Source organism: Lissotriton helveticus, chromosome 3_1 (assembly GCF_964261635.1).
Source record: "Lissotriton helveticus chromosome 3_1, aLisHel1.1, whole genome shotgun sequence".
Classification (NCBI taxonomy): domain Eukaryota; kingdom Metazoa; phylum Chordata; class Amphibia; order Caudata; family Salamandridae; genus Lissotriton; species Lissotriton helveticus.
Window position 1 is genome coordinate 574303333 of NC_136061.1, and position 26933 is coordinate 574330265.

General features: G+C 43.8%; 1 protein-coding gene across 1 annotated transcript in view; it reads right to left on the bottom strand.

Moving 5' to 3' along the window:
* Window positions 1–26933, bottom strand: part of LOC144822714 (voltage-gated delayed rectifier potassium channel KCNH8-like) — a 1606123-nt gene that overhangs the window by 230038 nt on the left and 1349152 nt on the right. Inside the window, exon 12 of the mRNA XM_078680531.1 lies at window positions 14194–14534. Coding sequence (XP_078536657.1) covers window positions 14194–14534 — 341 coding nt within the window. The remainder of the gene's footprint in view (window positions 1–14193; window positions 14535–26933) is intronic.

Consider the following 26933-nt stretch of genomic DNA (forward strand, 5'->3'; position numbering starts at 1 on the left):
TCTTTATTGTGTGCATGATGGTGACGTCGGAATATAGCTTCATGTGGATGTGCTGTAGAGAGTGCAATCCTTAGCAAGCCCTGGGTTGTCGTTAGACATATATGTGCAGTGTTCTATGGATGTGGCATACTTTGTCCACTATGTTATGTTTGGTATTGCGATATCCTGCAAAGAAAAGCACTGACTTCATAAATAACAAGCAGTCATTCGGTTGTTATAAAGATATTGCATTAATAATGGGTAAGTAAGGTTGGTTGAACTGGGTTAGAGTTGAGGAAGGAGTTATGGTATTTTGTGAACACATTTGGACAAACATTTGCTATTCGTCAATTTTAGATCGAGCAATACGCGATGCAAGGCAATTGTTGTGGTTGTGAGCCAGAAGGTGTTTGTTAGGTCTCGCCTGTCGATGCGCATGCGCATCGAGCTTGCGAGACTATTGGGGCTTAACCACTCTTTAACTAACTTGCAAGGAATCGTGGCGATTCCTTGCAGTGCCCGTGACTTTTAAGCTCAATGCGCATGTGCATTGAGCTTAAAAGCGCGTGCACATCAGTTCCCTCAGCCGCACTCCAGGCCCCTGCTGTTTTCACACCCTCTCCCCGCTCCGCCCCCTCCCCTGCCCGCCGTGTCGCATTTCTCCTCCCCCCTCCCCTTATCTGCCTTTCCCTCCGTCTTACAGCGCTTTCGCTTTTACAGCTGCTTACAGTTTGGCAAATTGCGGGGTTTCATTTTGCGTGTGTGCTACTACATCTTACAACGCTTTTGCTTTTCCAACACCGCACATTATATCAGTGTGTTACGGCGCTTCCGCTTTTCCAACACCAGGCATTGTATCAGTGTGTTATGGCGCTTTTTCTTTTCCCCACACCAGACCTCATGTTGCTTGTATTTTTTACCATGTCGCCTACGGCTCTTTCGCTTTTTCAACACCAGACCTCGTGTTGCTTTTTTCCTCCGCCTACACTGCGTTGCGTATGCATGCGGTCACAGCAGCGGGTGGTTTTGCCATGCAGCGGGGGGGCTCCTTCAATAAAGCTAACATGCTCCATGCTGACCGAGTGATATGCCACCAGCGGGGGTTTTACCCTGCCGCAGGGGGCCTCCCTCAATAAAGCCATCATGCTCCGTGCTGACCGAATGATTTGCCCACACTCCCAGGTTGTTGAGCCTATGCCGGGTCTCAAACCTTCATGCCTGCAGCCTCACTTTGTTTTGGTTTTTATCTCCCACCTAACCCTCGTTGCGCTGTTTGTTCACTTCACAGGCTTACAAGCACTTCACATAAGTGCCTCGGCTTCATCTTCCAGCCTTGCAGCCGTTTTGGGCTGAATTATTACCACGTTACAAAAATCCAAACATTTATTTGCCACCCTTTTATTTCACTTAACTTACCTGATCCTACTTTAGTTTGCAAGTGCTTGTTTTTTCAGCTGATCCTCGTTAGTTGCTTTGCAAACTAAACGTGGATCGGCTGAAAACACAAGTGATTGCAGCTTGTGTTTTCAGCTTATCCTTACCCCTCCCCCCCAGCCGTCCCCTAACATTTTTGTTTTTCAGAAAGCACACATGCTTACGGCCGATCCTCGCCTCCTCCGACCCCTTTCTCCTGATGATAGGCATCCCTGCAAACACATGTGCTAAGAAACACTTACTTCAGAGCCGAGGACACTGCCAACCGTCTGCTCCCCCTCCCCTTATCTGCCTTTCCCTCCGTCTTGTTTTTTTTTTACCCGCTCCGCCCCCTCCCCTGCCCGCCGTGTCGCATTTCTTTTCTCCTCTTTGCTCCTCCAGCAGTTCTCTGTCACCTTTCCTTCTCTCCTCCCTTGTCCACCTTTTCATTGTTTTTGCCCACCTCTCCTCCAGTTGAACTCTGTCACTAGCTCCTTTCAGCCCCTTCTCATTCCAGTGTTTTCGGGTCCCATCTCATGCTTGTTATAAAGGGGCTGCCAAAATGCGGACACTCCTCAAGCCTCTGCTTCACATGAGACTCTGCGGCTCTCCTGGGACAATAAACCACTCCAGAACAAACATGGAGTTGTCATACGCGGCCATCTATCTCAATTAAAGGCCACATAGCTTCTCTAACCTCTAGGAAAATCTAGCCCTGCTATTTAATTTTGGTGCGGGATTACTGTGTAAAGAAGGTTTGCATAACGTCTCATCTGACTAACTAGTGCTTTAGTTTAGCATTGTATGTGTTTTCATAGGCTTGTGTGTATGTCCTTTAATGCATGTGCATGCTTGTCTTTTTCTGTTCAGTTCCCGTGTCAGTGTGTGCTTACCTGGATTTCCGTTTGTCTAATTTATGTGGCCTTTGTCAACGAGGCAATCCGCTACTCTGTCCAACGTTTATGAAGACGAGACACTCAACCACGCAATGCCACTCACACACACATCGCCACTCACACACACAACGCCACTCACACACGCAACGCCACTCACACACGCAACGCCACTCACCCACGCAACGCCACTCACCCACGCAGCGCCACTCAACCACGCAACGCCACTCAACGCCACTCACACAAACAACGCCACTCACACAAACAACGCCACTCATCCACGCAACGCCACTCATCCACACAACGCCACTCATCCACGCAACGCCACTCATCCATTTGCAAAACGAAAAATGTTAAACTCTTCTATTGCGAGACCTATTGCATTTTCAATGCTTGTTTTTGTATTGCTTCCTTGCTGCTTCAATGCTACAAAACAATGCAAATGGCATTTTCTGAGCAGGGTGGGAGATAGCAAGAGGTCATGGGGATGTGGCTGGTAGGGAAGGACAGTGATGAGTATCAGAGAGAGGCCCATGGTGCAAGTGTTTGCAGAGAGACACTAGGGTGAAGGTGGCGCATAGGGCAACAATGGCACAGAGTGGTGATGATGCCAGAGAGACAGCGGGGTATCATAGCAGTGCGTGGGCAAAGAGGCATAGTGGTACAAGGGTCCAAATAGTAAGGCACAGTGGAATATATGCGTAGAGGCACACGGGGCCCTCTGCAGGATGGCACAAGAGAGGCAAAAGAAAGAACAGGCACATTCACCTGCATCTAGCCATAGACATGCTGAAGATAGTCATAGGAGTCATGCGCAGAGAAGAACAGACAAAGCAAGGTGGGCCATTTGAAGACAATAAATGTGTATATACCATGAAAGCTCAATTAAGAGATGTTAAGTGTCTCAGATATAGTTATCCAAAAATGTCCCAATGCCCAGCTCTGAAATACCGAATATCTTCCTGTATCCCACCAACCACAAGACACCTGCCCATGATTAATTACTGGACTCAAGCCCATTCGATAGTAGACCAGTAATAGAAGCCAGGTCCTTGGGTTTCATAGTCCATAACAGATTGCCATTACTAGATTACGTGGAAAAAAAGGTTCAGTAAGGCACTATTTACAATCGGAAATACCCAATCTCAGAAAAGTCCTAAGGCATGAGAACAAGCACAGTGAGATGGTGGATGGAGTGTTGAAACTTTTCCAACACTCACCCCCGGCAAGAGATCTGGGTTGAATCAATTGTTCTTTTGCTCACCATGCCACCCTAGTTTAGGCCCAGGCATATGCACATGCCTTGACCCTGCTCCTTGTGGGAACAGTTCAGACCAAACTGCTAGGCCAAGTCCTCCCTGGACTGGAGACACACATCCTGGGACTGGTATCATCACTCATCAGCCAGGCTAGCTTGAATCCAATGGCACAGAGAGCAAAGGACCCACATCTGGGAATACCCTTAGCCACTTAGGGCAAACATAGCAAACAAAACAAGAGGATGAACCCAGTCCTTGCAAACTATACTTTTATTGACATGATCTGAGGAAAATTGGTTCCATTAGTCTATGGTGATCTCTGAATATACATCTTTTGTAAACAATGATAGTACACTGCTAAATTCATCTTGCCTAACAACATTGCATGGAAGAAACTGACATATGTTGAAGGAGATGGATGAGCAACGCCATTTGTACTTGACTTTTGGGGTAGGCATTACTGTGGAGATAATAGCAAAACGTGAAAATCCCACCCTACTAAATCTCATTCCAATTAAAAAAACGTGAAGCACATAAACAGGGACTTTTTTTTATTATAGATGGAACTCAAAATTATCTGAATATCAATCGAGGCCAAAACCTGGGAATACCCCGCCCATAAAACCCAATCACCCACCTTCACAACCCTACGCCAATTTATCACATTTTACCACTTATAAAAGATGGAAGGAGTCTTCCTTGCTGGGATTTAAACTCATCACCTCTGGTATACTGCATTTTGCTAGCAGCAAGTGTTCGGTTTACTGAGCCATCCTGCTAGCTAAAATAAATTGGGCCTCATTTACAAGAAAGTGATACAGCACGGCACCACACGTCCTTTGGCTGCACCGCACTGCAGCACTTTCAAAGCACAAGGATGTGACATATTTATATTAATATTTTGCAATCCTGTGCTCTCCCCTGCGCTGGCGCACAATGGGCTGCCATGCGCCGTTGCAGGCACCCTTGCACCATGGTGCTAGGATGCCTGCATCACTGGGATGATTGTTTATGTGCAGGAAGGGTTCCTTACTGCACATAAACAATCTGAAATGGCATTTTTCTACTACTATGTGTGCTGTATTCCTGTACATAAACAATCACCAGAGGTGATTTCCTCATTCTATGTGTGCTGCAGAATGCATCAAACATAGAAAGAGAAAAAAAACGAGGAGAAATTAACACATTTGTCCTCGTTGCACCTCCTTACACCTCCTCTGGGGAGGCGTACCATTTGGACATATTTCCAGGTCTACGATTTCTTGTAAATCTGGAAAAGTGTCAGGTTCCATGGTTGTTGCGCGGGAACACCCACAGCAACACCCACGGAACGTCCCTTTCATGCAAAGTGCTGCGTTTAAATGGGCCCTATTTACAAGGGCAGGAAATGTCACACAGGGTGGCTTTTCCTGTCCTTGAAAATATGGGGTAGTAAAATGCGCCGCCGGTGCGTCACAAAAAGTGACGCATTGGCGGCGCAAGGGGCTTGTAAATAAGACCCATTGTTTTTAAATATACTACATTTCAATTTCCGCAACATCTCATAACTCAAATCAATATGTATCACAATATACCTTTGATGCAACCACTAAACAACTAATGTTATGAGGTAACGCTTGAGTTGATACTATGTACCTACATAGCTGCCCTTCTGCTACAAATGTAGCAAACAAATACAAATGTAGTTCACAGGAAAACAGATGTAAAAAAAACTAGCAGCCTCTAATTCTTCAGGGGATATCTGTGTGCTTCAGAGTGCAGTCAATGGAAGATCACACAATCCCCTAAGCAACTGAAACATTACAACAGAGTGAGGATTTGTTCCATCAGGAAAAGCTAAAACGTTTTGTACAATATTTACCACATTTGCATTTCTTATTAACTCCAGAACAAGAACTTCTTAAACACACAGCTGTAATCCCACACAGCAGTGAAGCTTAGCAATGTCGGCAGTATATTAATGCTATTTATACAAGTAGGTAAATAAAAAGAATGACAATATTCTGCTTAGCTGCATTAGAGATATGTAAAGCAAAAGACGAAGTAAAAATGGACTGCAGACCTTTGTTAGACATTCTCCGAAGAATTCTGGGAAAGGTCACTTAAAATGATGCACTGTTATGTCTTCCTGTTTCACCACCAAAAGCTTCATTATTCTAAAATCTATGACTAGACTCCCCAATTTGGACAAATTATCTGTTTTTTGCATGCTAACATTATGATATCAATTTGAAAGAGTTCTTTCAATTGATAAGGAAAATAATCTAATCAGTATCAGAAATATGGCTTGCATATTGTAGGATTGGAACATATCAACATACAATACTTTTGCCACATACACACAATTTAAGTTTGATATGTGATGCTGGTTTATCGTTTTCATATTCCAGGTCTTGGTGAAATAAGGTAAACAAGGAAAAATCCCTGTGTTACACTGGAAATGCACTTGGGCATAAAAACAAACAAAAATTGCCAATGCCAGTAAGCCTGGCTCTTGAATGAAAGCGCATCTTCAGTCATTGGTGAGTTTAGGCACTCAAAAAGTTATCATAGATGCACTCAGTCAGTTAGCTTTGCACTCATGCAACTGCTGATTCACTAATTGACTCATTTTCCATTCATCCACTTCCCATCCACATTAAAATACATACAAACTTAATAGGCATATGCAAGATAAATGGAAAAAATAAATAAAAGAAAACATGTTGCTGCCTCTAAAAGTGGTGAGCATATGCATGCAATAAAACATAAAATGTGCAATAGTAGCAGAGGGCTGTATTGCAATGGTATTGTACATAGTTTTTCATTGTTTTACAGTTCTAGTATCATCATCACATTTAGATGTTAGCCATCTTGAATCAGTGAAGCAATATTACACTACCCACAGCACCATTTCAAGAAGGACACTTGCACTTTCCAGTCCAGCCTAGAACTAACTTCCCACTCATATGCAAGTAGCCACCCGCCACCCGCCAGTCAAGTGAGGCCCGGGTAAAGCCTCTTCCTGTACCCTTGCACCTCAGGTCCACCTGTCTCCCCAGCCAGTTGCTGCCTGTGACAGAAGAAGGTTTAGTCCGAGCTCACGATACAAGCTACATAAATAATTAAATCATGTAAATAAATAAATGACTATACCGCTGCAAGACGCTCTTGACTTTGTGAAACAATGGCTCTGGGCCGCTCTGTAAGATCAATAATTCAGCATCGGATGTGAGAATTTACAGGAGGGATTTCGAGGAGGCTCACGTCTCCAGCAAGAAGTCTGCAGCAGGCTGAGTGAGGGCCCTCTGATCTCCTCTGGATCTGTTTGTGTTTTTACTCAAATGAACATCTATCGACAGCCAGAGTGCCTTGTTCTTTCAAAGCTTCAGATGAATGGTCCAGGGCACGTGTCCTGCATTTTAAAGAGCCATTTGGTGCCTGGAGGAACAACATCTAGTGCATGGACATCTTAAAGATGTTGAGGGCCCGGGCCAAACTAAATTTGGAGCCCCCAGTTCAGAACAACTTCCAATTCGGAATACATTTTCAGCTCATTCATGTTCTCTGCAACTATGGTGGGATCACTGGAACCCTCTTCCTTAGGCTACCTCAATCTTGGCACAGCCCTGCCACCAACAGTTTATTTCTGGCTGGCCAGCACTTGAGAAGCAGAAAGACTGGGAACATGAACAAGCCCATTGCATGTGGTGCAGTGAATTGGTGTCTCATCTTTTGGGCCTGCGGGTACAGACGGTGCACTTTTGTTAAATGCACTCCAGCTCCTGCGGTGAGAGGAAGAGGGATTCTCAGCCCGTTGGGACTATGCTATGATTGCACTGGAACAGCAGGGGCCTGCGGGTACAGACGGTGCACTTTTGTTTAATGCACTCCAGCTCCTGCGGTGAGAGGAAGAGGGATTCTCAGCCCGTTGGGACTATGCTATGATTGTACCGGAACAGCAGGGGTCTGCGGGTACAGACGGTGCACTTTTGTTTAATGCACTCCAGCTCCTGCGGTGAGAGGAAGAGGGATTCTCAGCCCGTTGGGACTATGCTATGATTGTACCGGAACAGCAGGGGTCTGCGGGTACAGACGGTGCACTTTTGTTTAATGCACTCCAGCTCCTGCGGAGAGAGGAAGAGGGATTCTCAGCCCGTTGGGACTATGCTATGATTGTACCGGAACAGCAGGGGTCTGCGGGTACAGACGGTGCACTTTTGTTTAATGCACTCCAGCTCCTGCGGAGAGAGGAAGAGGGATTCTCAGCCCGTTGGGACTATGCTATGATTGTACCGGAACAGCAGGGGTCTGCGGGTACAGACGGTGCACTTTTGTTTAATGCACTCCAGCTCCTGCGGAGAGAGGAAGAGGGATTCTCAGCCCGTTGGGACTATGCTATGATTGTACCGGAACAGCAGGGGTCTGCGGGTACAGACGGTGCACTTTTGTTTAATGCACTCCAGCTCCTGCGGAGAGAGGAAGAGGGATTCTCAGCCCGTTGGGACTATGCTATGATTGTACCGGAACAGCAGGGGTCTGCGGGTACAGACGGTGCACTTTTGTTTAATGCACTCCAGCTCCTGCGGAGAGAGGAAGAGGGATTCTCAGCCCGTTGGGACTATGCTATGATTGTACCGGAACAGCAGGGGTCTGCGGGTACAGACGGTGCACTTTTGTTTAATGCACTCCAGCTCCTGCGGAGAGAGGAAGAGGGATTCTCAGCCCGTTGGGACTATGCTATGATTGTACCGGAACAGCAGGGCTCCCACAAGGATGGTGCAGTCAAGAATGGACCGTATAATGCTGCTCTGCTCTGCCCATTGACATGTGGCCTACACTGTGGCCCTACCTCGGCGCAAGCAGGCTCCAACTGGACTGAGCCAGAAAAGCAGAAAGATTAGTAGTCTGGCCAAGCCCTCTGTATACAATGTGTGGTGCACCTTCTAACAGCACCATTCGGTGTATGGTGCTTTTGTTTTACTGCCCTGCCTCTGCTATGTGGGACTGGTAAGGGGAGTCGAGTCCAGTAGTGAGACTAGCCAGTCTGATTGCAGTTACAGAGGAAGTGTACAGTATGGTCTCACCTATGCACTTTAAAATGTTAAATGCTTGCTGAATTTAACCGGAACCCGATATGAATTTTTCCTTCACTCTCACTATCTCTCAGATATGGATCAGATTGGCTGGGAAGTCTGGCCTGGTAAAAAACTTTAAATAAAGCAAACAAACTGGGTATTTATAAATTCATACAATCTAGGATTGTCACACAAGCCTCAGAAGGGGACACTTGAAAGGTGACCCAGGCCATAATCCACTTTGCCCAGGAAAAAACATCTCTGAACTAGTGTACACCAAGAAAGGCGGTAAATATTTACCAGCAGAATGGAGCGCACTAAGTTCAAACGCTTTCAGCAAGTGGATACTGAAAATGGAAAAACATCTGGACACTTAAGAGAATTTTACGAGGTAAATGTTGGTACTTCTGAAAAGTTCAAGATTATAAACACACAAGCATGACAATACTCGAAGGAGTATTCACTCATTTTTGTCCATCAGTACAATCTTCGAAGAGGTTAGCTATTCAAAGTGCAATGTTTTCATGCTCCAGCCAGTGCAAGCTTTTCACTCAGCTCTTCAGTGAAACTGTCATCAGCGCAAGGCCTCACTCAGCACCTACAGCAGGCTTCTAACAGTGCCCACCAGTCTAATCTCTCTGACTGCCTAATATTGTTGTATTGTATTATAGCATTTACATAGTGCTTACTTCCCCTATGTGGGGCGGTAAAGCACTTGCCTAGGGGTAGCATGCTACACCATGTAGGGTGTCTGGTTGGAAGGATGGTGTTTTTGTTTTGATCCTGTGTGGGAAGTGTTTCCGTGTTGTGTGTGATAACGAACGAGGTACGATTATTTTGTTATTGGATGCAGCAGTCTGTTGGATGATGAAGTGTAAGAGATAGATGCACAGTTTTGTAAATTTCAGTTTGCTGTTAGCTTTGAGTAGCGCTGCAGGTCAATTTATGATATTCCCTATGATATAGTCTGCTAAACTGGTTACTGCAATGGGTTGTGCAATCTGAGATCTTATATATAGTTGTTGTCCTGAGCGGGCATTATTTGGCTGCAGAGAGAAGTGAAGAGATCTGTATGGATAGACATTTTTATCATCTCATATCTTAGGGGATCATTAGGATGACGGGCAGACTTTGTCCGCCCGCCATCCTGTCGGAATACAGGACCGCCCCCCATAAGGGCGGGGGTCCCGTGGGGGGTATTAGGATGTGCCCGCCACAGTGGCGGGCACATCCTGCATTTTTAGCATTGTGGCGGGCGGTGCTCTCTGCACCACCCGCCTCAATGCTAAAAATGCATTGATGCATTTGCATAAACAAAGCCGCAGGCACCGCGCGGTGCCTGCTGCTTTGTTAATGCAAATGAAGGGGGGTATCACAGGTACCCCCCGTGTGCACCCCCCACCTCTCCTTCACTCTGGGGGCCTGCAGGGGGCCCCCAGAGTGAAGACCGCATCCCTTTCCGTGGCGGCATCGCCGCCGCAGAAAGGCACCCACAGACGCCCATCATAATATGGCTAGCGGTGTCTGATAGACACCACCACCATATTATTCCTTTTCCGCCCCATCCGCAAGGCGACAGGGGTGGAAAAGCGGCGGACGGTCTTTCCGTCCGCCGAGGTCCCCCCGCCATACTAATATGGCGGGGCGAAACGAGTGTGGATGTCGGACGGATTGCCCCCGCCTGGCTGGCGGTGGCTACCGCCAGCCTGGCGGGGGCAATCCGCCGGACATCATAATGGGCCCCTAAGTGTCTATGTGAGATGTAAAAAGCAGTGAGATTGTATACATATTTGAGAACTGCATGGAATGGACTATATTAAAGTCCCCCAAAACTGTCAAGTAATGTGTGACAAATCTCTTCAGTTATTCCATGTCGGTTCATTTGGTGATGTTTGTCTGTATAGTGCTGGTGATGGACAACACTCATAGCAGATATGCATTATATTAATTTAATAGGTGCAAGCTACAATTTGTTGCTAACCGCTGCATATTATGATTTTAGAATAGTTGTGGGCATACAGTTACATATGGAAGTACATAACTACATAATGCCACAGCGAACAATAGGTCAGCCCTTTTTTGTTTACTTGCATAATGAAAGCAGTTAGCTGGTTAAGTTGTTTAGAATTCTTGGGTTTAAAGCTGAGGATTGCGCTTGAAGGTGTGACTGTATTGTGGGCTCTGTTGCCTGTCTGCAGGTGGTGCATTTATCTAGGAAATAGTTTGCAACTGTCTTCAGAAGTGTATATGCTCCTGGGTGCTTCTAATCCTGAATCTTGTTGCTCCATTACTAGTGTGTGGTTCTCATGCAGGCCATTTGTTGAACCTTTCACCCTGCTCTTCAGTACAAGATTCTCACAATGCCTGCCATTCCAATGACCAATGCCAGCAGTGGTGGGATGTTATATCATATACAAAATATTACATAGCAATAATATATTACCCACTACACCAGCCTACCACTCCATACTACATCTGCATTGCAAAATATGTATATCATTGCTATCCTTTATTCCACTTGCACATATCTTACATTGTGAACATGGGTGAAGTTAAGAACAGTAAATATATGCTTATCTTATAATTAAGGCTCCCTGTTTTCCGTTTTTACTGATTTTTACAGATAAATACAGACTGAAAACCATTTATTTTCTTGTCTGTATTTATTTTTAAATGCGGATAAAAACGGAATTTGAGTGCTTTTTGAGTGATTTTAAATATACTTTGCCATGAGTGCCAGGCCAATAACTGTGTGGATTGATAAGTAAGGGGGTTAAAAAAGAAAGGAATTTTAGTGAAGAGGCTTAAACAGCAGTAGATATGTACAAGGCTGATACTGAAATGTGCATATTTTCATTGATTTCTCTTCTGCAGGTGTTCATATCACTGAAACCTGGCAGGCATTCATGCATGAATGCATATTTATTGGTTAAATAAATGTGGAAATATACCAGTTCCAGCTTTATTTTTTTCACAAACCCCATATTAAATATGGATAAATATAGATAAAGTTGACAAAAAATAAATATTGATAAATACAGATAAAGTTGACAAAACAAATCAATAAATACAGGGGTTAAGGTATAATAAAGAAATACCATAAAACCGGGAGCCCTACTTATAATGTAGTGGTAGTCAGTGTACCTCATGCAACATTGCTATAGGTTGATATAAACACTCCTAGTATCATGCAACTGGGCAGGCCAAAGGCACTAGTCTGCTCACCAGTGCAAGCTTCAGTTGCTGCTTACCAGTGCAAGATTCCCATAATGACCAAAATTGCAAGTGCTTGAACTGGGCCCACCAGTCAAAGCTTCTCACTCTGTCCACCAGTACAGCACAAAGATACACAGGAAGATGAGGTGTGAGGGGTGAGGGTGTCAGGCCATCTTGGCCTCTCTGGATATATTTCCTTTCGCCACACTATCTCACAAATCGGTGCACAGCTCGAAGGTTCACCAAAGCAATTTCACAAACCAGTATTTGATTGAATAATATCGGGATTAAGACGCAGAATTGCTATCTCTAATTGAATGATAGCAAAACTGAAATACATTGTTTGGAGCTAGGGTGCTAGTGTCTAACTCCAACCTCATGTGCTCCATCCCTCAATTTTTGATACAGGAAGGTGTTCCTCTTAGTCCAAATATAGGCTTAATACTAGACAGCATCGTAACTGTGATGACCCATGTAGCCACATTTTCTAAGAAAGTTTCACAGCTAAGAAAGATTTTTTACTTTGTTCCCTCTAATGTGATAGATTTGGTTGATGACACCCTGGTCAACTCACCATTACTTCACCCCACCTCTTTGTAGTTGGATATTTCTAACAAGTGGAGTCACAAGCTGCAGATAGCCAGAATAGGGGTGTTGTCCCCACTTGTGGAGGAACTGTGGAAATAGGATCACGTCTCCGGAATAACATTCTTTTTGTATTGCTCAAATGTGAATACAACTCAACCCATTGAATCTCCAAATCTGATTCGGGTTTCATTAAAATTAACAAACTCTCAAATCATACAATGAAAATTTACTTTCCGTCCTCTCACTTTCCATCCGCTGTAGATGGGAGGAGTTTATTCATTCAGGGGCTCGTCAGTGGCCCTCTCTCACAAACTCCTTCCGGCTTGTGGTCTGCTTCTCCTAATGTAACTGTCTACTAATCTTCCTATGCTGTCTTGGAGGCAACATATTTTATAGCGCCTTCAGATGGATTGTATACAGTTCTCAATGTAAATATCATCGTCAATACCATGATGCTTCACTACGTCAGGAACATGATGAGACCCATGGCAAAATTGAGCTTTTATAAAGGGCCTTTTTAACCTTTTTGAAAGTTGGAAAGAGAACAAAATGCTTGGTAAGCAAGGCTAGAGCTGGAGGATGCAAAAGCTCTTTGTGCAATAAAGCAAAGAATATACAGCTAGATTCATCATAGTCCCGTTTTGCGAGTCCTTAATAGCGATCATTAAGGAATCGCTAATATGGACTTGCAAAACGGGATTCATGTAGGAATGGCACAAAATATTGCGATTCCTACATCATCCTTATTTGCGAATAGCAAATTGCTATTCGCAAATAAGGAATAACTCCCCATTCATTCCTATGGGCCTGTAGGCCCATAGGAATGAATGGGAAGTTATTCCTTATTTGCGATTAGCAAATTGCTAATCGCAAATAAGGATGCGATTTCAAGGATGCCAGGGGTGTCCAAAGGACACCCTGTAGCACCCCTGAAAAGCAAATGTACACAGGTGTTGCGCACACGTGTGTGTAACATGCAACTGAGAAAAATGCACTAAAGTGCTTTATTCTATTTTTTCGCTATTTACCACGAAGTCAGACTTCGTGGTAAATAGCGGCCAAAAATTGCGATTTCGCAATTTAAAAATGGTTAATGAATTGCATTTAAGGAATGTCAAATAGAGATTCCTTAAATGCTATTCCTCGCAAATTTGCGAATTTGCTATTAGCGATTTTTGCATTTGGGATGATGAATCCCAAATGCAAAAATTGCACTTGCAAAGGGCCAGATTCTCAGAATCTAGCCCTTTGCGAGCCGTTTTCAGCTTGATGAATCTAGCTGATAATTCCCATATTCTAAAAAAAAACATCTCTGAAATTATTCTTTAAACAGCGACTGCTACAAGACAGACGTTCCTCTCCTTTGATCAACACAAAGTTAAAGGGACACTTTTTGCAAGACGAGTTGGTAGAGATCTGCAACGAAAACGTAATTAATTCTATGCAGGAATTGTACTGCACTCTAAACAGGGCTACTGGGCCAATAGGTTTTACAACCAGACCAGACGCCATCATAACAATGAGACACCCAGGAACCCCTGCAGTTGGTGACTGTCCATGATGTGGGATTGAGCTTCTTACCTTTCACTGCATGGCCCCTCCAAACAGCCCAAAATGTTACACAGTGTGAATTCATGAGGGGTGAGCATTGCCTAGAAACAAGTAACTTCAGTTTTACTCTCACAGAAAGAACTGCTGCTGCCAAGTATCCCAAGGCCTGGGACATCCAGTGAAGGGCAATGGCTGCAATGAAAGGAGTCACTCAACCAATGGCAGGGTCTGACCTACCTGGGGCTGAGCACAGGCGGAGCGCTGATGCTGAGCGAAGGGAGCTGCAGTTTGCAGGGCCGGTTCTCCTCCCCTCCCACGAGCTTCCCCTTGCCCTCAGTGCCCACTCCAATCAGGTCCCCCAGGGCTCCCAGCTTCTTGGTGGGCGTCTTGAAGGCCCGGGGGCTGAGTGGCGAGAGCATGGGCGAGCTGAAGGCCTTGGGGAGCTTCAAGGAGGTCTCCAAGAGGTTGATGCTTTTGGAACTGGCGGACAAGGGACAGCGCTCATCATCTTCGAACTCCTCATCCTCCAGGATGGAAGGCAGCTTGGGAATGAGACCCCCGTTGCTCTCGTGCTCCAGCTGGAAGGAGAAGAGTTACCAGGTTAGATTTGGAGCATTGGCAGCTGCTGGAAACTGAGAGTCGTGCGACATATGATCAATTAACAAACTTTGGTGTATGAGCCAACTGGTCTTTTCAGACACCAAGAAACACCAGCAGCATCCACACTTTGTTTTCCGTTCAGAGCAGCAACCTGCAAGGGGCGAGGGGGTGCTTATTTTCATTTCCAGTTGGAAAAGGCCTCAATTAAAGGGCCATTAGCCCTCTATTTGTTGGAATCTGAACCTGGCTGGGAGCTATCCAATCCTAGAACCTAGGTGCAAGTGCCAGGGAGGGAAACAAAGTAACTCAACTTGTTGTCACTTCACACCTGCTTAAGTGACACTATCAATTGTAAGGAGGTTTTTTGACCGTTTTGTTTACTTTATTCAACCTGTACATTTAATAGTTATGTATGCACTGTAAGAATGCAGGTGCATCTGTCTATAGCACATGTTCATTTTTCATTTCTTTTATAGCACTCATTGTAATGTAGGGTGTCAGGCCACTTTACATCTAACAGATTGTATACATATTATACAGAGACGAAGAATCATATGCGAGTGTACGTGAAGGTAAAGGACATTTTACATGAATAATAAGGGTTGCAAGGAGTAGGAGTCACATTTCATCCAAATTGTTAGGAATTATATGCTAAGAGTGCTTATTGTGGAGGTACACAAGGTCAAGATTTAAGACATAAAACAATTGTTGAGGTTGTCTGCTCTAATATAAGACATTATTACTCTTCAAAGGAATCTTTTTAGCAACCTTATAATAACATAATATTAAAAAATACGATTCTAAAACGATGCTTTGCATGATGATTCATAGCTGACAGTGCTGTTTTAAAAGGATTGTAATTTATGAACTGCTAAGGAGCAACACGATTTCTGTGACAAAAGTAGTAACCTACTGAGCTAGCTATATAAAATACAAATCTGATCTGCATGTTACCAATTTTGCTTTGCAGCTGGCACATTAAAGCTATATGATACTTTATGATGACTGAAAACACTGACTGCACAAACTACAGATCCTTCCAGCAAGTGCATTAAGGACCAGAGTTATCTTGCTGCTACTATATCTTGGAAATTGCTGGGCACACAAACATTTCCTGCAACAGGTGCCTGCCCTTAACCCAGTAGGTATTTTAAAATGCAGCTTGTTGGTGACCGATTCAGTAAGCAAGAAGAGATTCAAAGTCACATTTGTCCTTGTTGCCCATGTCTTTGTGGCAGAGTTTTATAAATAAAATGTTCAAGGAATTATGTTAGTACCCCACACAGCCCGAGCTCAGGTGTTTCGATAAGCTCTTATTAGTACCAATGACTAATGTTGGGTAGTCATACCTCTTGTGACGTGAATAGCCAATTTCACTCATTAGTTACACATAGCACATCCTGATCTCTTGTATTTCAAGGTGCCTTGAGATCAGGATATGTGCTGTAGAAAAAGGAATCCTTGTTGTATAGAGCGCATCCTGAGCTCATGCATTATTGCACCTTGACATACATGAGCTCAGGATGTGTGAAGTACAAAAAGAAGCCCTTTTTTGTGCAGCACACATCCTGAGCTCATGGGCACATGCAGACTGGCAGCAGCAGGCAGGAGGCAGGGGGCATACCTCACCAGCAGTCCTGTTGGTTAGAAGAGAACACTGGTATGTGGCTTGTCCATGCTGTTACCATTCACCAATCAAGACTTCTCTCCAGCTAGGTCGCCTGGTCAATGCAGACCACACCACCTGAAAATGCCTTAAAAGATACACACCCCACAGAAGAAGCATGGGCATAGGTGACCCAATGTCACAGAGTCACGAGTTGTGAGTCTAGTGACTCTGTAAGGTCAAGTCACATGCTCACAGATTCGTTCGCCTCTCCCTGACTCGTACACAAACAGTCTCCTTCTTCTCCTGTGTAACCCCACCCTTTGCCAAGTCGTCACAGGTTAGGCTGAGGCCTGTGATGTTTGCTAGGCCTATTCCACTCAGTGACAAGCTGGGAAAGGGTGGGAGTCATGAGGCGGAATCAAAGGCAATGCTGAGTGAGTGTCACGCAGCCCAGTGAAGTACCGGATTGGTGCCCTAAATGCCCTGGACTGCCTTAAAATATGGCGCTGCCTGTGTGTCATCTGGGGTTGGTGTCTTAAGACCCCCAAATACTGGTGGCCAGGGCTGGTGCAAGAGCAGCCCTTTTTCCCCGTAAAACAAGCTCCCTAAAAAATCTTGGATGGCTGGTACATAATATACACTAGAGCATGTGGCTCTAAAAACTTTCAGGCTCCCTGAACTTTGAGTGAGTGAGGGTGAGAGAACGACAACCAGGTACAAGTATTCTTTCAAAAGATTGGTGTATGGTAATCGCTGTTAGCAGTTACTATCCACATTAATCAAAAAGATCGAAGGACAGAGCCCTGATGCACATATTCAGTAGCCGCCCCTGCAGAGGAGTACCAATTTAAGAGCTCATTGTCATTGACCATTAGGAGGGAACTAAGAATGCAATCATACCTAACCTTGCCTTCCCATTAGAATTCTTGTTTCTAAAACTAAATTATAAAATTGGACTCCATCACATAAACATTTTTTAGGTATTACTCTTATTTATTCTTAGACGTTTTCCCTCTTCTAATAACACAACGTGTTTTATTTTAATCCTTTAAATGTATATTTCCAAACATTCATAAACCTCTTAATTGCACCTTCAAGATTTAGAGACCATTCCTTATTCCACCCAAGGCTGAGTGATCATGGATCATAAGTGATGTGCCAAATATTAAATAGGCTTCTGCAAAATAATTCAGTATAGGTTTTTGACTAAGAGATTCTCAGTGTATGAGGCAATTCCAACTTTGGAAGAACAATTATTTTCTATGTGGGTCTAACTGAGCAGCAACAACATCAATCTCCAGTATGCCCAAGATGAATCCAAGCAAAATATAAATTAATATTAGTGGATCAAAAGAGCTATACCATATTTTTAATATCAGACTATTATATCACAATATTGTACTAACCATACTCAGGTTTATCGCCAAATGTTCTTCCAATGTTCACAACCAGAACAAAATTAGATTCAGATTCATCAGAATCAATATAGAAAGACAACTGCTATAACAACGTATGTGTTGGTTGAGAAGATATGAGATTTTCATGTGCTCTGTATTTAAACTAGGGAAAGGTCCTTTGATAGACAGTGACATTAATGGTGTTTTGAGGAAGCAATGGAGGTGCTTCAAGTGCTGGTAAATGTGAGCCAGTGGTAGTCAAGGAGAATGGGTGGATCTTAGGGGAGGTTTGTGAATGTTGCAAGCTTTTTGGAGAAGGTGAGACCTTGGAAGTAATTTATAGGTGATGTAAAGTAAGCTTAAGTAGAGGTGGTGGACTGACTAGAATAGGTAGGAGACAGAGTGAATGAAGGGGCAGAGCTGGGCGTTAGATAAACAGAATACACAAATAATGGATAGATTATTGGAAATTCTATGACACGTATACATGGCACACACCGGTTGGACACACCATTGATACATTCTCATGTAACATCTCTTTGGAATACCGCTGTGAGGCTCAACTATGGGAACTTCCCTTGGGCACCACTAAGGGTCAACAGTTTGGAACACATCAATCAGAAATACCTATGGGGTACGTCTATAGGATACCACTATCTAAAACCTATGACGTTCTTAATTATGTAATATCCTGACAAGGCAAGGTTACAGCACAAATCATAGATCTATTGTGACATGTCAATGGGAAGTGCTTGTCGAGGACACCTTTAGAAAAAAAAGCATCTTAAACTGTCCCAGAAGTTGCATCTATGAACCAACAATCTCGGTCAGGTTGTAGAGACAACTATGGAAAGTCTCTTCTGAACACTCACTTGAGAAACATATTTTGCATTCACAAATGTGACATACCTGAAGCACATAGAGATGAAACACCACCCGTTGGACACATCTAAGGAAAAATATCTGTGCATACAAGAGGTGCACCCCAATATTTAGACTTTCATTACTGAGACTGATCATTATTTATTTATTTTGAAGGGCTTTGCGTCACTGTATTTTGCCTTTCAGTAACTTCATTGCCCTTTCAGGTGCAAAGGGCAGTTTGATTGTTAGAAGAGAAAGTTAGCATTTAATTGCCAATTGATCAGGGTAAATAATCATGTCAATTTACTTCAGCACAACCCCATGTTGCTAGACAGTCTCTGGTGATGGAACACCTGAAAAGTGCAGGTTTCAAGAGTTTTCTGAACTTCGTGGGGTTGGGTTGAACTCTAAGGTTTGAGTTTATGGTGTTCCAGAGTTGTGGCCAATGTACACTCAGAGATCTACCCCCTTTTTAATTGCTTGAAGAACTGCTGGTTAATATGTTGGGATGACAAAGAGCAAAGATCTCTTGTATGGATGTAGTGTAGTGCTGGTGCCTACACTTCTTCGCCTCTACCAGGAGCCAGTGGAGTGCTTTGAGAACAGGTTTGATGTGGTTCTGCTTGATGAGGTGAAGGCACCTACTGGATGCTTGGAGTTTGCTGGAGTCTGCAATGAGTCTCTTGGGGAGATCAGGGAAGATGATGTTGCAGTCGTTGAGATGTGCGAGGACAAAGCCTCTGTGTTCAGTGTGCAGGCTGGGATCATTTTGGGATGATGGAGAGCTGCATGTTCACCCCCCTTGCAGTAGTGTTGATGGGCGGGGGGAGTTTTGGTCAGTGTGGAAGATTCTCGCTTTGAATGAGATCATTAGGATGCATCAAGGTTCATAGGTAAGGTTTATCGGTGGCCCACAGGCTTGGGGTTTCTAATCACAAAGCTCTCTCTTCGGGTGCTCAGGTGGTGATCCATTTGTTAGTGGAACATATGTTGCAAACAAAATGAAATGTTGCATGGATTCTCCAATCTGTTTTTAGCTGGAATGGCTTTTCGTTTCATCAGTGCCCATTTGTAAGTTGACCTATTACTGCTCAAGGAAGTCTGTCCAGGGGCAAATTGATACTGTTCTTTATTAAAATACTTTGGTCTTGCAAATTACACCAACCACAAAAAGACTTTAGCACCTAGATTTCAAGTTCGAAAATTAAATCTGCCCATTGACTACAGTGTTGAATGAAGATAATGTAATCTGACTCTTCAATGGCCACAGTCAAAGTAATGGTCAGTCTCAGTACTGGTAGAGGGGACATACATCCTCAGCAGAAGTGGAATTAAGTTTCAATATTTACCAATATCCAGAATCATGGGAGCATTGGCAGCCCTACGCCCCATATAGAACTTTGCAGACTATCTCTCCAGCCCAGCCGCTCTGTGGCCGATCACAAGCAGCACCAGCAGCTGTCCAGCCCCCACAGGGAGCTCAGACACACAACCTCGCCACTCCACACTGATGCGAGCCTTAGGGTTCCCAAAGCAGCTCCAGCAGCTTTGTGTTTCCTGGTTGCTCTACTGCTCGTCACCCGACTCCAAGGCCAAAGAAACGCTGAGAGTTGGAGCCTGTTTGGAGGAATGATAGGCCCACACACGTTTCCCAATGAGGTTGGCACCACAACAACACCTCCTTGCACCATTCTTTTCCCAAGCCCCTATAACTCTAGTCTTCCTGTTAATGACACCTCCCTTTTCCCCACTTCCCCGGACAACAAAGCCAGGAGACAGCTGTCCTCAGAATACTATCCCTACAGCCTGGCCCGAGACGAGCAGCACATCCTGCAGGAAGACAGGGATAACAGAAAGACTCTGGCAACCACCCCCAGGGGCTGGAAAAGGTATTGTCCACACAATGGAAATGCTGATTAGGCAAGAAGAGCAATGGATTTAAAAGCAACTTTCACAAGAAGGGGAGGAGGATCCCTGCGAGTCCACCAATAAGAGAAAGGAAGTGGGTATAACAAGACCACCCAGCCCTAACGCAGGGGTCTCTATTGTTGTCTTATTTTTGGAAGAGGCACCTAAGAGCTTGACTGGCAGATACCAGAGCGAGAGTCAAGGGAAGGAAGGCCCTGTCAAAGGACAGACGTTTCCCACAGATGCATCAGTCAAATTATAAATCCACCCACAGATCACTAGATGTAGTAATTAACCAACCTACTTACTAAAAAAAACAGTGAGGGTTCAGACCATTACTTTAACTTAGTCCAGTTCAATTCCAGTAGCAACCCACAGCCCTGACTTCGAGAGAGGCAAGGCAACAGTACAGCCAGGCTACCAGAGCTCTGCTGGAGCAGAACACAGGCACCTCACATCCATGATGTTAATGTCTTGGGCGCCACTGAGTGCCATGATTTCAACCCACAACCCAGGCGGGTGGTGATCTGATGGGAATACTCCTGCCTATATGGTATGTCATTCAGGCTGGTAAGCTACCCACAATGCATAGGCCTTGCATGATACTTTCAGGATGAAATATACATGTAGCTATCACCTCATATACATATGTACGCTGACTGTGGGGGTAAGAGATCTACACAACACAGCTGACACTAATATACAGAGGCAGATCGATATCGATAAATGGGATCGATATCGATAAATGGGATATTTGCTAAGTCAGTGCATGATAAATGGGATATCGATAATTGGGATATCGATATTGATAAATGGGATATCGATAAATGGGATATTTGCTAAATCAGTGCCTGGAAGGCCTGGGGAACAAACCCGAAGTGTTACCGACTCTACCCCAGCTGTAGCAGCCTTTAAGAGCTACTGTCCTGACAGGGACTTATGTCAGTATCCTTTTAAGGAAGCCTGCACCCCTGTTCAACTCATAAAACTTAGTGGCACCTAAGTAAGAGCAAGAGGTTATCCAAGAATAGCATTTCTATAACTTTTTGACAAAAATAAAAGCAAACTATCTCTAATTCGTCATTCAGTAGTTAGCCAGTGTCTTTTGACTCAACCAGTTGTAGGCTCAAGGTGCAACCTAAAACAATGTGGTCATGTACTCAAAGTTCATGAACTGAGCAGCAAGAATGTGATCAGATAGAAATCGTGCAACATCATTTGCATATACCTACTTTTCTGATTGTTCATCCCTTTTATTTTGGGTCCTTGTTAGATACAGTCATGCGGGGCAGTGGAGCGTGAAGTCTAGCAGTGATGGAGTAGAGCCTGTGTGTACCAGTGTGCCTGGCAGTAATGAAAGAGCCCAGGGGTCAATCAGCGATGATGTAAACTTGTGGGGAGGCAGTAATGGGGTGTTCAGCACCGTGTCAAACAGTGGCGAAGTGACTGCCAGCGGCAGTGTGCTCAATGGGTGGGTTTATGCGATGCAGTGTGCAGCAGTGCCCGTAAGTGATACAGCAGGAAAGTATGGGTCTCCTGATAGAATATGCACCAGAGTTGAAGGCACTCGGCAGGATAGTGGAAGCTTGGTAATGGTGCCAGTAGTTCACCAGTGGTACAATGGGGGTTTGTGGTTACAAGTTATGGAGTATGTTGTACATGGGTTAGCAGTATCAGTGAGTCACTAAGTGAAAACAACTACTCATTGCTATAAAGTGAATCTTATTATCATATAATTAGGGCTCTCGGTTTTGGGGTACCTATTTTTATAACAGTTCCATCAGTATTTATACATATTTATTTTTTGACCATTATATTAGCATTTTTCCATATTTATTCTCTGAATAAAGTTATACAATTATATATTTCTACAATTATTTAATTGGTAAATCTGCACTCATACTTTGATGCCTAATGTGTTTTAGCAAATTAAGCAGCCAAATATAACTAAACAATACATATATAGATAAACATTTCCATTATACTACAAATATATGTTAATATGTGCCATTACTTAAAGAAATCACATGCTGTTTGTTCATTCCCCATGCTGCCTAACTGCTGAGCTGTTGGCCTGGAATTCATGAAAGACAGCATGAACAGTCACTCAAAAGAAGCCCAATTTTCTGTATTTTTCTGCTTTTAAAAATAATTGCAGGCAGGAAACACATTATTTTCTGTTTGTATTTATCTGTAAAAATCAGTAAAAAGTGAAAACTGGCAGCCTTTAATCTAATGTGTGAATGGGTGGTGGTGGGAGCCTGGTCAGATGCGGAAAGTGATTTTGTAGGTCTGGCGTTAGCAGTAAAGGAGAGAGTGAAATGCGGATTTATCTAAAAAGATATGGTGCTCTTTTCCTCTGTCCCTGTGTTTTGCACAGTTTAGTCTGCTATGTGTCAATGCATGCAACCTTGCATCATAGTACAATGGGGTGTTATGTTCTATAGAAAATTGTTTTAGTACTAGAAGGGGGGCCTTCCTGTACAAAAAGTATCCTTAGACTCTTTTCCATGCTTTGTATACGTGCTGTACAATGCGGCACACATGCAAAGTAGGAAAAATGAGGAGAAATGGTAACATCTCCAGGAGGCACAAGATTTTGGCATACAACTAATGTTTGTAGATCAGGATTTGCATCAAAACCCTTGGGTGGTTGCAAGGGAATACCAATCTCTCACCCATGGAACACGTCCTTGATGCAAACTAGGTCAAAGCAGTGAACAGCAGAATTTTGCGTTACTCTGGAAAACTATTCAACGGAAATCCTGATTTGCGTTGAATATTACATCTCAGCATAACACTTTGCACCGGGTTTGTTTTACGAAAGTAATGCAAACCCCCAGCAAAGCGTTAGGGCCTTGATTTCGCTTTTTGTATCCAATGAAAGTTAAGCTTGTACGCAATCTGGGTCGAAGAGCAAGCCTGCGTACAAGCTTAACTTTCATTGGATACAAAAAGCGAAATCGGTTCCGGGTATTCATAAAAGGGAATCTTCAGGTCTTTGTGGACCCCAATTGCCTCAAAAGTCTCCTCGATGGTCAGGAAGAGCTAGTTATGGACACATCATCATCCGGTCAACCTGCTTCTGGCCCGTCCACTGGCGGCTCATGATTATCAGTCTGCATCACTTTATAATACCGCTGTTGATCTCCTACCTCGAGTACTTTAACGCTCATGTCCATTCGCAATAGCTTTGATCTACCTTACCTGAGCTACATCCAAGTATTTTTTTTTCCATAGGGCTTGAGTTACCTAAGCCTCAGTTATGGCGTCGCTTCATACACTAAGCACCCATGAGTCTTAACCCATGGCTGGGTTCTGCCATTATGCACAGATGTGGATGCTAATATGTGTCATTTGATATCTCGTTCTTGCATGTTTTTGATTTTGGTTCAAATATCCAGAGTATGTTATTAGTCTAATCGGATCTTGTAATCCTAATAGAGTTCGCATAGATCTGTTAATTGTAATGGCGTTATTTGATTTTTCCTACACTTATGCACCGACATGATATATCTTGGTTCGATACTCACACAATATAGGCTAACGCTCTGCCTCATACACAGATGCAACTTCCAAGTTTCATCACCGATGCATACTAGAACCCTAGGCCGACAGTGCTACAAATGTCAACAAATATTAACTGTTGATTTGAAGTTGTTAGTCTTTGCAGCCAGGGATCTGGTGACAGTACCTTTGATACCAACCGCACTTATGATCACAACATCAGTCCAAGTCATCGGCTGCCTCGCAATTAGTTATTGCCAGTTTGGCAGCTATCCTTTACTGTTTGAAGATGTTTGAAGATGTATTCGCTTACAATAGCCTAAACATGTTCTGTTGAAGGCCATGGAAGAGGAGTTATCTTCCCCTGGTCACCATGCTTACTAGTTTTTCTGTGGGGAGGGTAGGAGGGAGGGGGAGGTTGAAGTGAGGGAGGGAGGGGTTTGTCCTGTTATTTTACCTTGTTTTCTCCCTTGTGTATGTCATTATAATTTCCTTTGCTCAAATGCCAGTCCGTGCTCAAGTGCCAATCCCCAGTTCTCAAATGCAGATCTCCAGATCTCAAGTGCCACTTCCCGTTGAATGTATGCGAATACATATGTCAGCCTGCCGGGGTAATCCACCACTGGTCCGACTATCACGGATCCCAATTAACCACAATTATTAGTTGCTTGTCTTACCACCACAAGTCAGTCTGTCCTTCTGTCTACAGGTCAAGTCGCAGGGACAACAAGAGGCTCCGGCGCCCGATACCTGCTCCAGTACTATACCTCCTTTCAATACAGTGGTCGCTCACACTAACGATCGTGGACCACATTTCTAACTTGCTATGCTGTCAAGCACTACACTCAAGTCCCCAACGGGGACCTCCTCTCTTAATGATTTGAAAATACTTCCGCTTAATGTAAAAGGTCTTAATCATCCGGTTAAGCGAAGAAAGATCTTGGATTACGTACAGAGATTGAAATGGGATGTCGTTCTCTTAGAAGAGACGAAAATTGATGCTAAACAGTTCAGAACACTCAGGAATAGATATTACACGAAGTTGTTTACTTGGAGGCGGTAGGCAAGAAAAATGGTGTCCCAACACCTGTTGCAAAAAGATCAAACATTGAAATAGTGTCTCATACGGCTGATGCTCATGGGATGTGGGTCACAACCAAATTGCTTAAAGATAACACAGATTTTTTTATTACCAACGTATATGCGCCTAACACTAGCGAGTTAGATTTCAGGAGTGAACTCTCCAAACAGATTGAAACTATTCCAGACTCTCAGATGCATATACTGGCGGGAGATTTTAACCTACCCTTTGACCTGCTCTGGACAGGAACTCCCGCTGTTCCTATCGCTGTAGCAATTCCAACAGAGCCTTTACTAATATCTGTTCCCGATTCAACCTGTTGGACTCATGGAGACTACAAAATCCCACTGGTAGGGAATACCCGTTTTACTCTCCACCTCACAACTAGTACTCACGCATAGATTACTTATTTATTACCAGTAACGCCACTGCTAGAATAACAGAGACGACAATAGAACCTAGAGTAATTTCAGAACACTCCTGCATCTCCTTATCTATATCCAATACTAAGCCTTCGACCTGCCAATCCCTCTAGTGACTCAATGATGAGATACTAGAGAAAGAGCAACATAGGAAATCCATTGAGCAAGCACTCCAGAATTACCTTTTGAATAACAAACGGAATGACACATCAGATCTGACCCGTTGGGAGGCCATGAAAAGGGAGAAAATCATCAAAATTAGATGAGCCATCAATAAGAATTACAATAAAAAACTTGACGAACTAGAAAAGGAGATCGTGGCCCTCGAAACCCAACATGTAGCATCCAGAGATGCATCAATTTTGAACCATCTGGTGTACACAAAATATGAATATAATAAAATAATAAGCAATAGAGCTGGGTTGTGGCTTAATAAACAGAAGTAGTTCAGGCTCTGTGAGTCCAACAAGACTGCTAAAAGTCTTGCAGCATATCTTAAGTTTAAAGTCCAGGAAAATACGATAAATAGTATACGAGACCATAGGGGCGAGGTTTATTCAGAACCGGATAAAATTGCGGATATTTTTTAAAATATTCTATAATACTTTATACTCTAAGAACAAAGATGTTGATGAGAGTAAAATTCAGGATTACCTCAATGAGTGCGACCTTCCTGCCCTGGGAGATTCCGAACGTTTGGAAATTAACAGTCAAATAACCGCCGAGGAGATTGAAAAGGCTATTAGGAAGCTTAAATATGGGAAGGCCCCAGGCCCTGATGGGTTCAGTGCAAAATTGTATAAATGCTTCCCCTCCTTACTGGTTCCTCCCCTCCTGAACCTATTCCACGAATTCAGCGAGACAGGCAAAGTCACGGGTACCCTGGCCGTAGCTATTATCGCAGTGCTTCCAAAGGAAGGGAAAGACACTACACTCCCCAAAAATTTCCCTAATTAACTTAGACTGTAAGATCTATGCCATGATTTTAGCCGACCGCCTACAATTTTTTTTACCTAAACTGATCCATCCATCCCAGGTGGGGTTTTTAAAGAATAGACTATCTAGGGACAATACTAGGGTCCTGGCACATGTTTTGGAAAAAGCTAAATTAACCACGTCGCCCACAGTAGCCATCACACTCGATGCTGAAAAAGCATTCGATAAAGTGGACTGGACGTATCTAGAAGCTACGCTGAATAATTTTGGATTAGGTGAAAATTTCACTCGCATGGTCATGCCACTTTACTTCGACCCCTCGGCCAGGGTCCGGGCCAGCGGCGTGATCTCGTCCGCCTTTCAACTCAAACAGGGAACCAGACAGGGCTGCCCCCTCTCCCCCTCACTTTTCCTACTTGCCATTGAACCGTTCCTGTGCCACATCAGGAACAATAAACATATCTCTGGGATTAACTTTAATGACTACAACGTCAAGATCACGGCTTAAGCCGATGATGTCCTAGTTGTCTCTGAGGAGGCTGATAAGGCCATCCCTGCACTGATGTCCACAATAGACAATTTCTCACGGGTGTCGGGATATAAATTAAATACGGATAAAACTGAAGTTAAACTCCTAAACAATATCGGCAGTA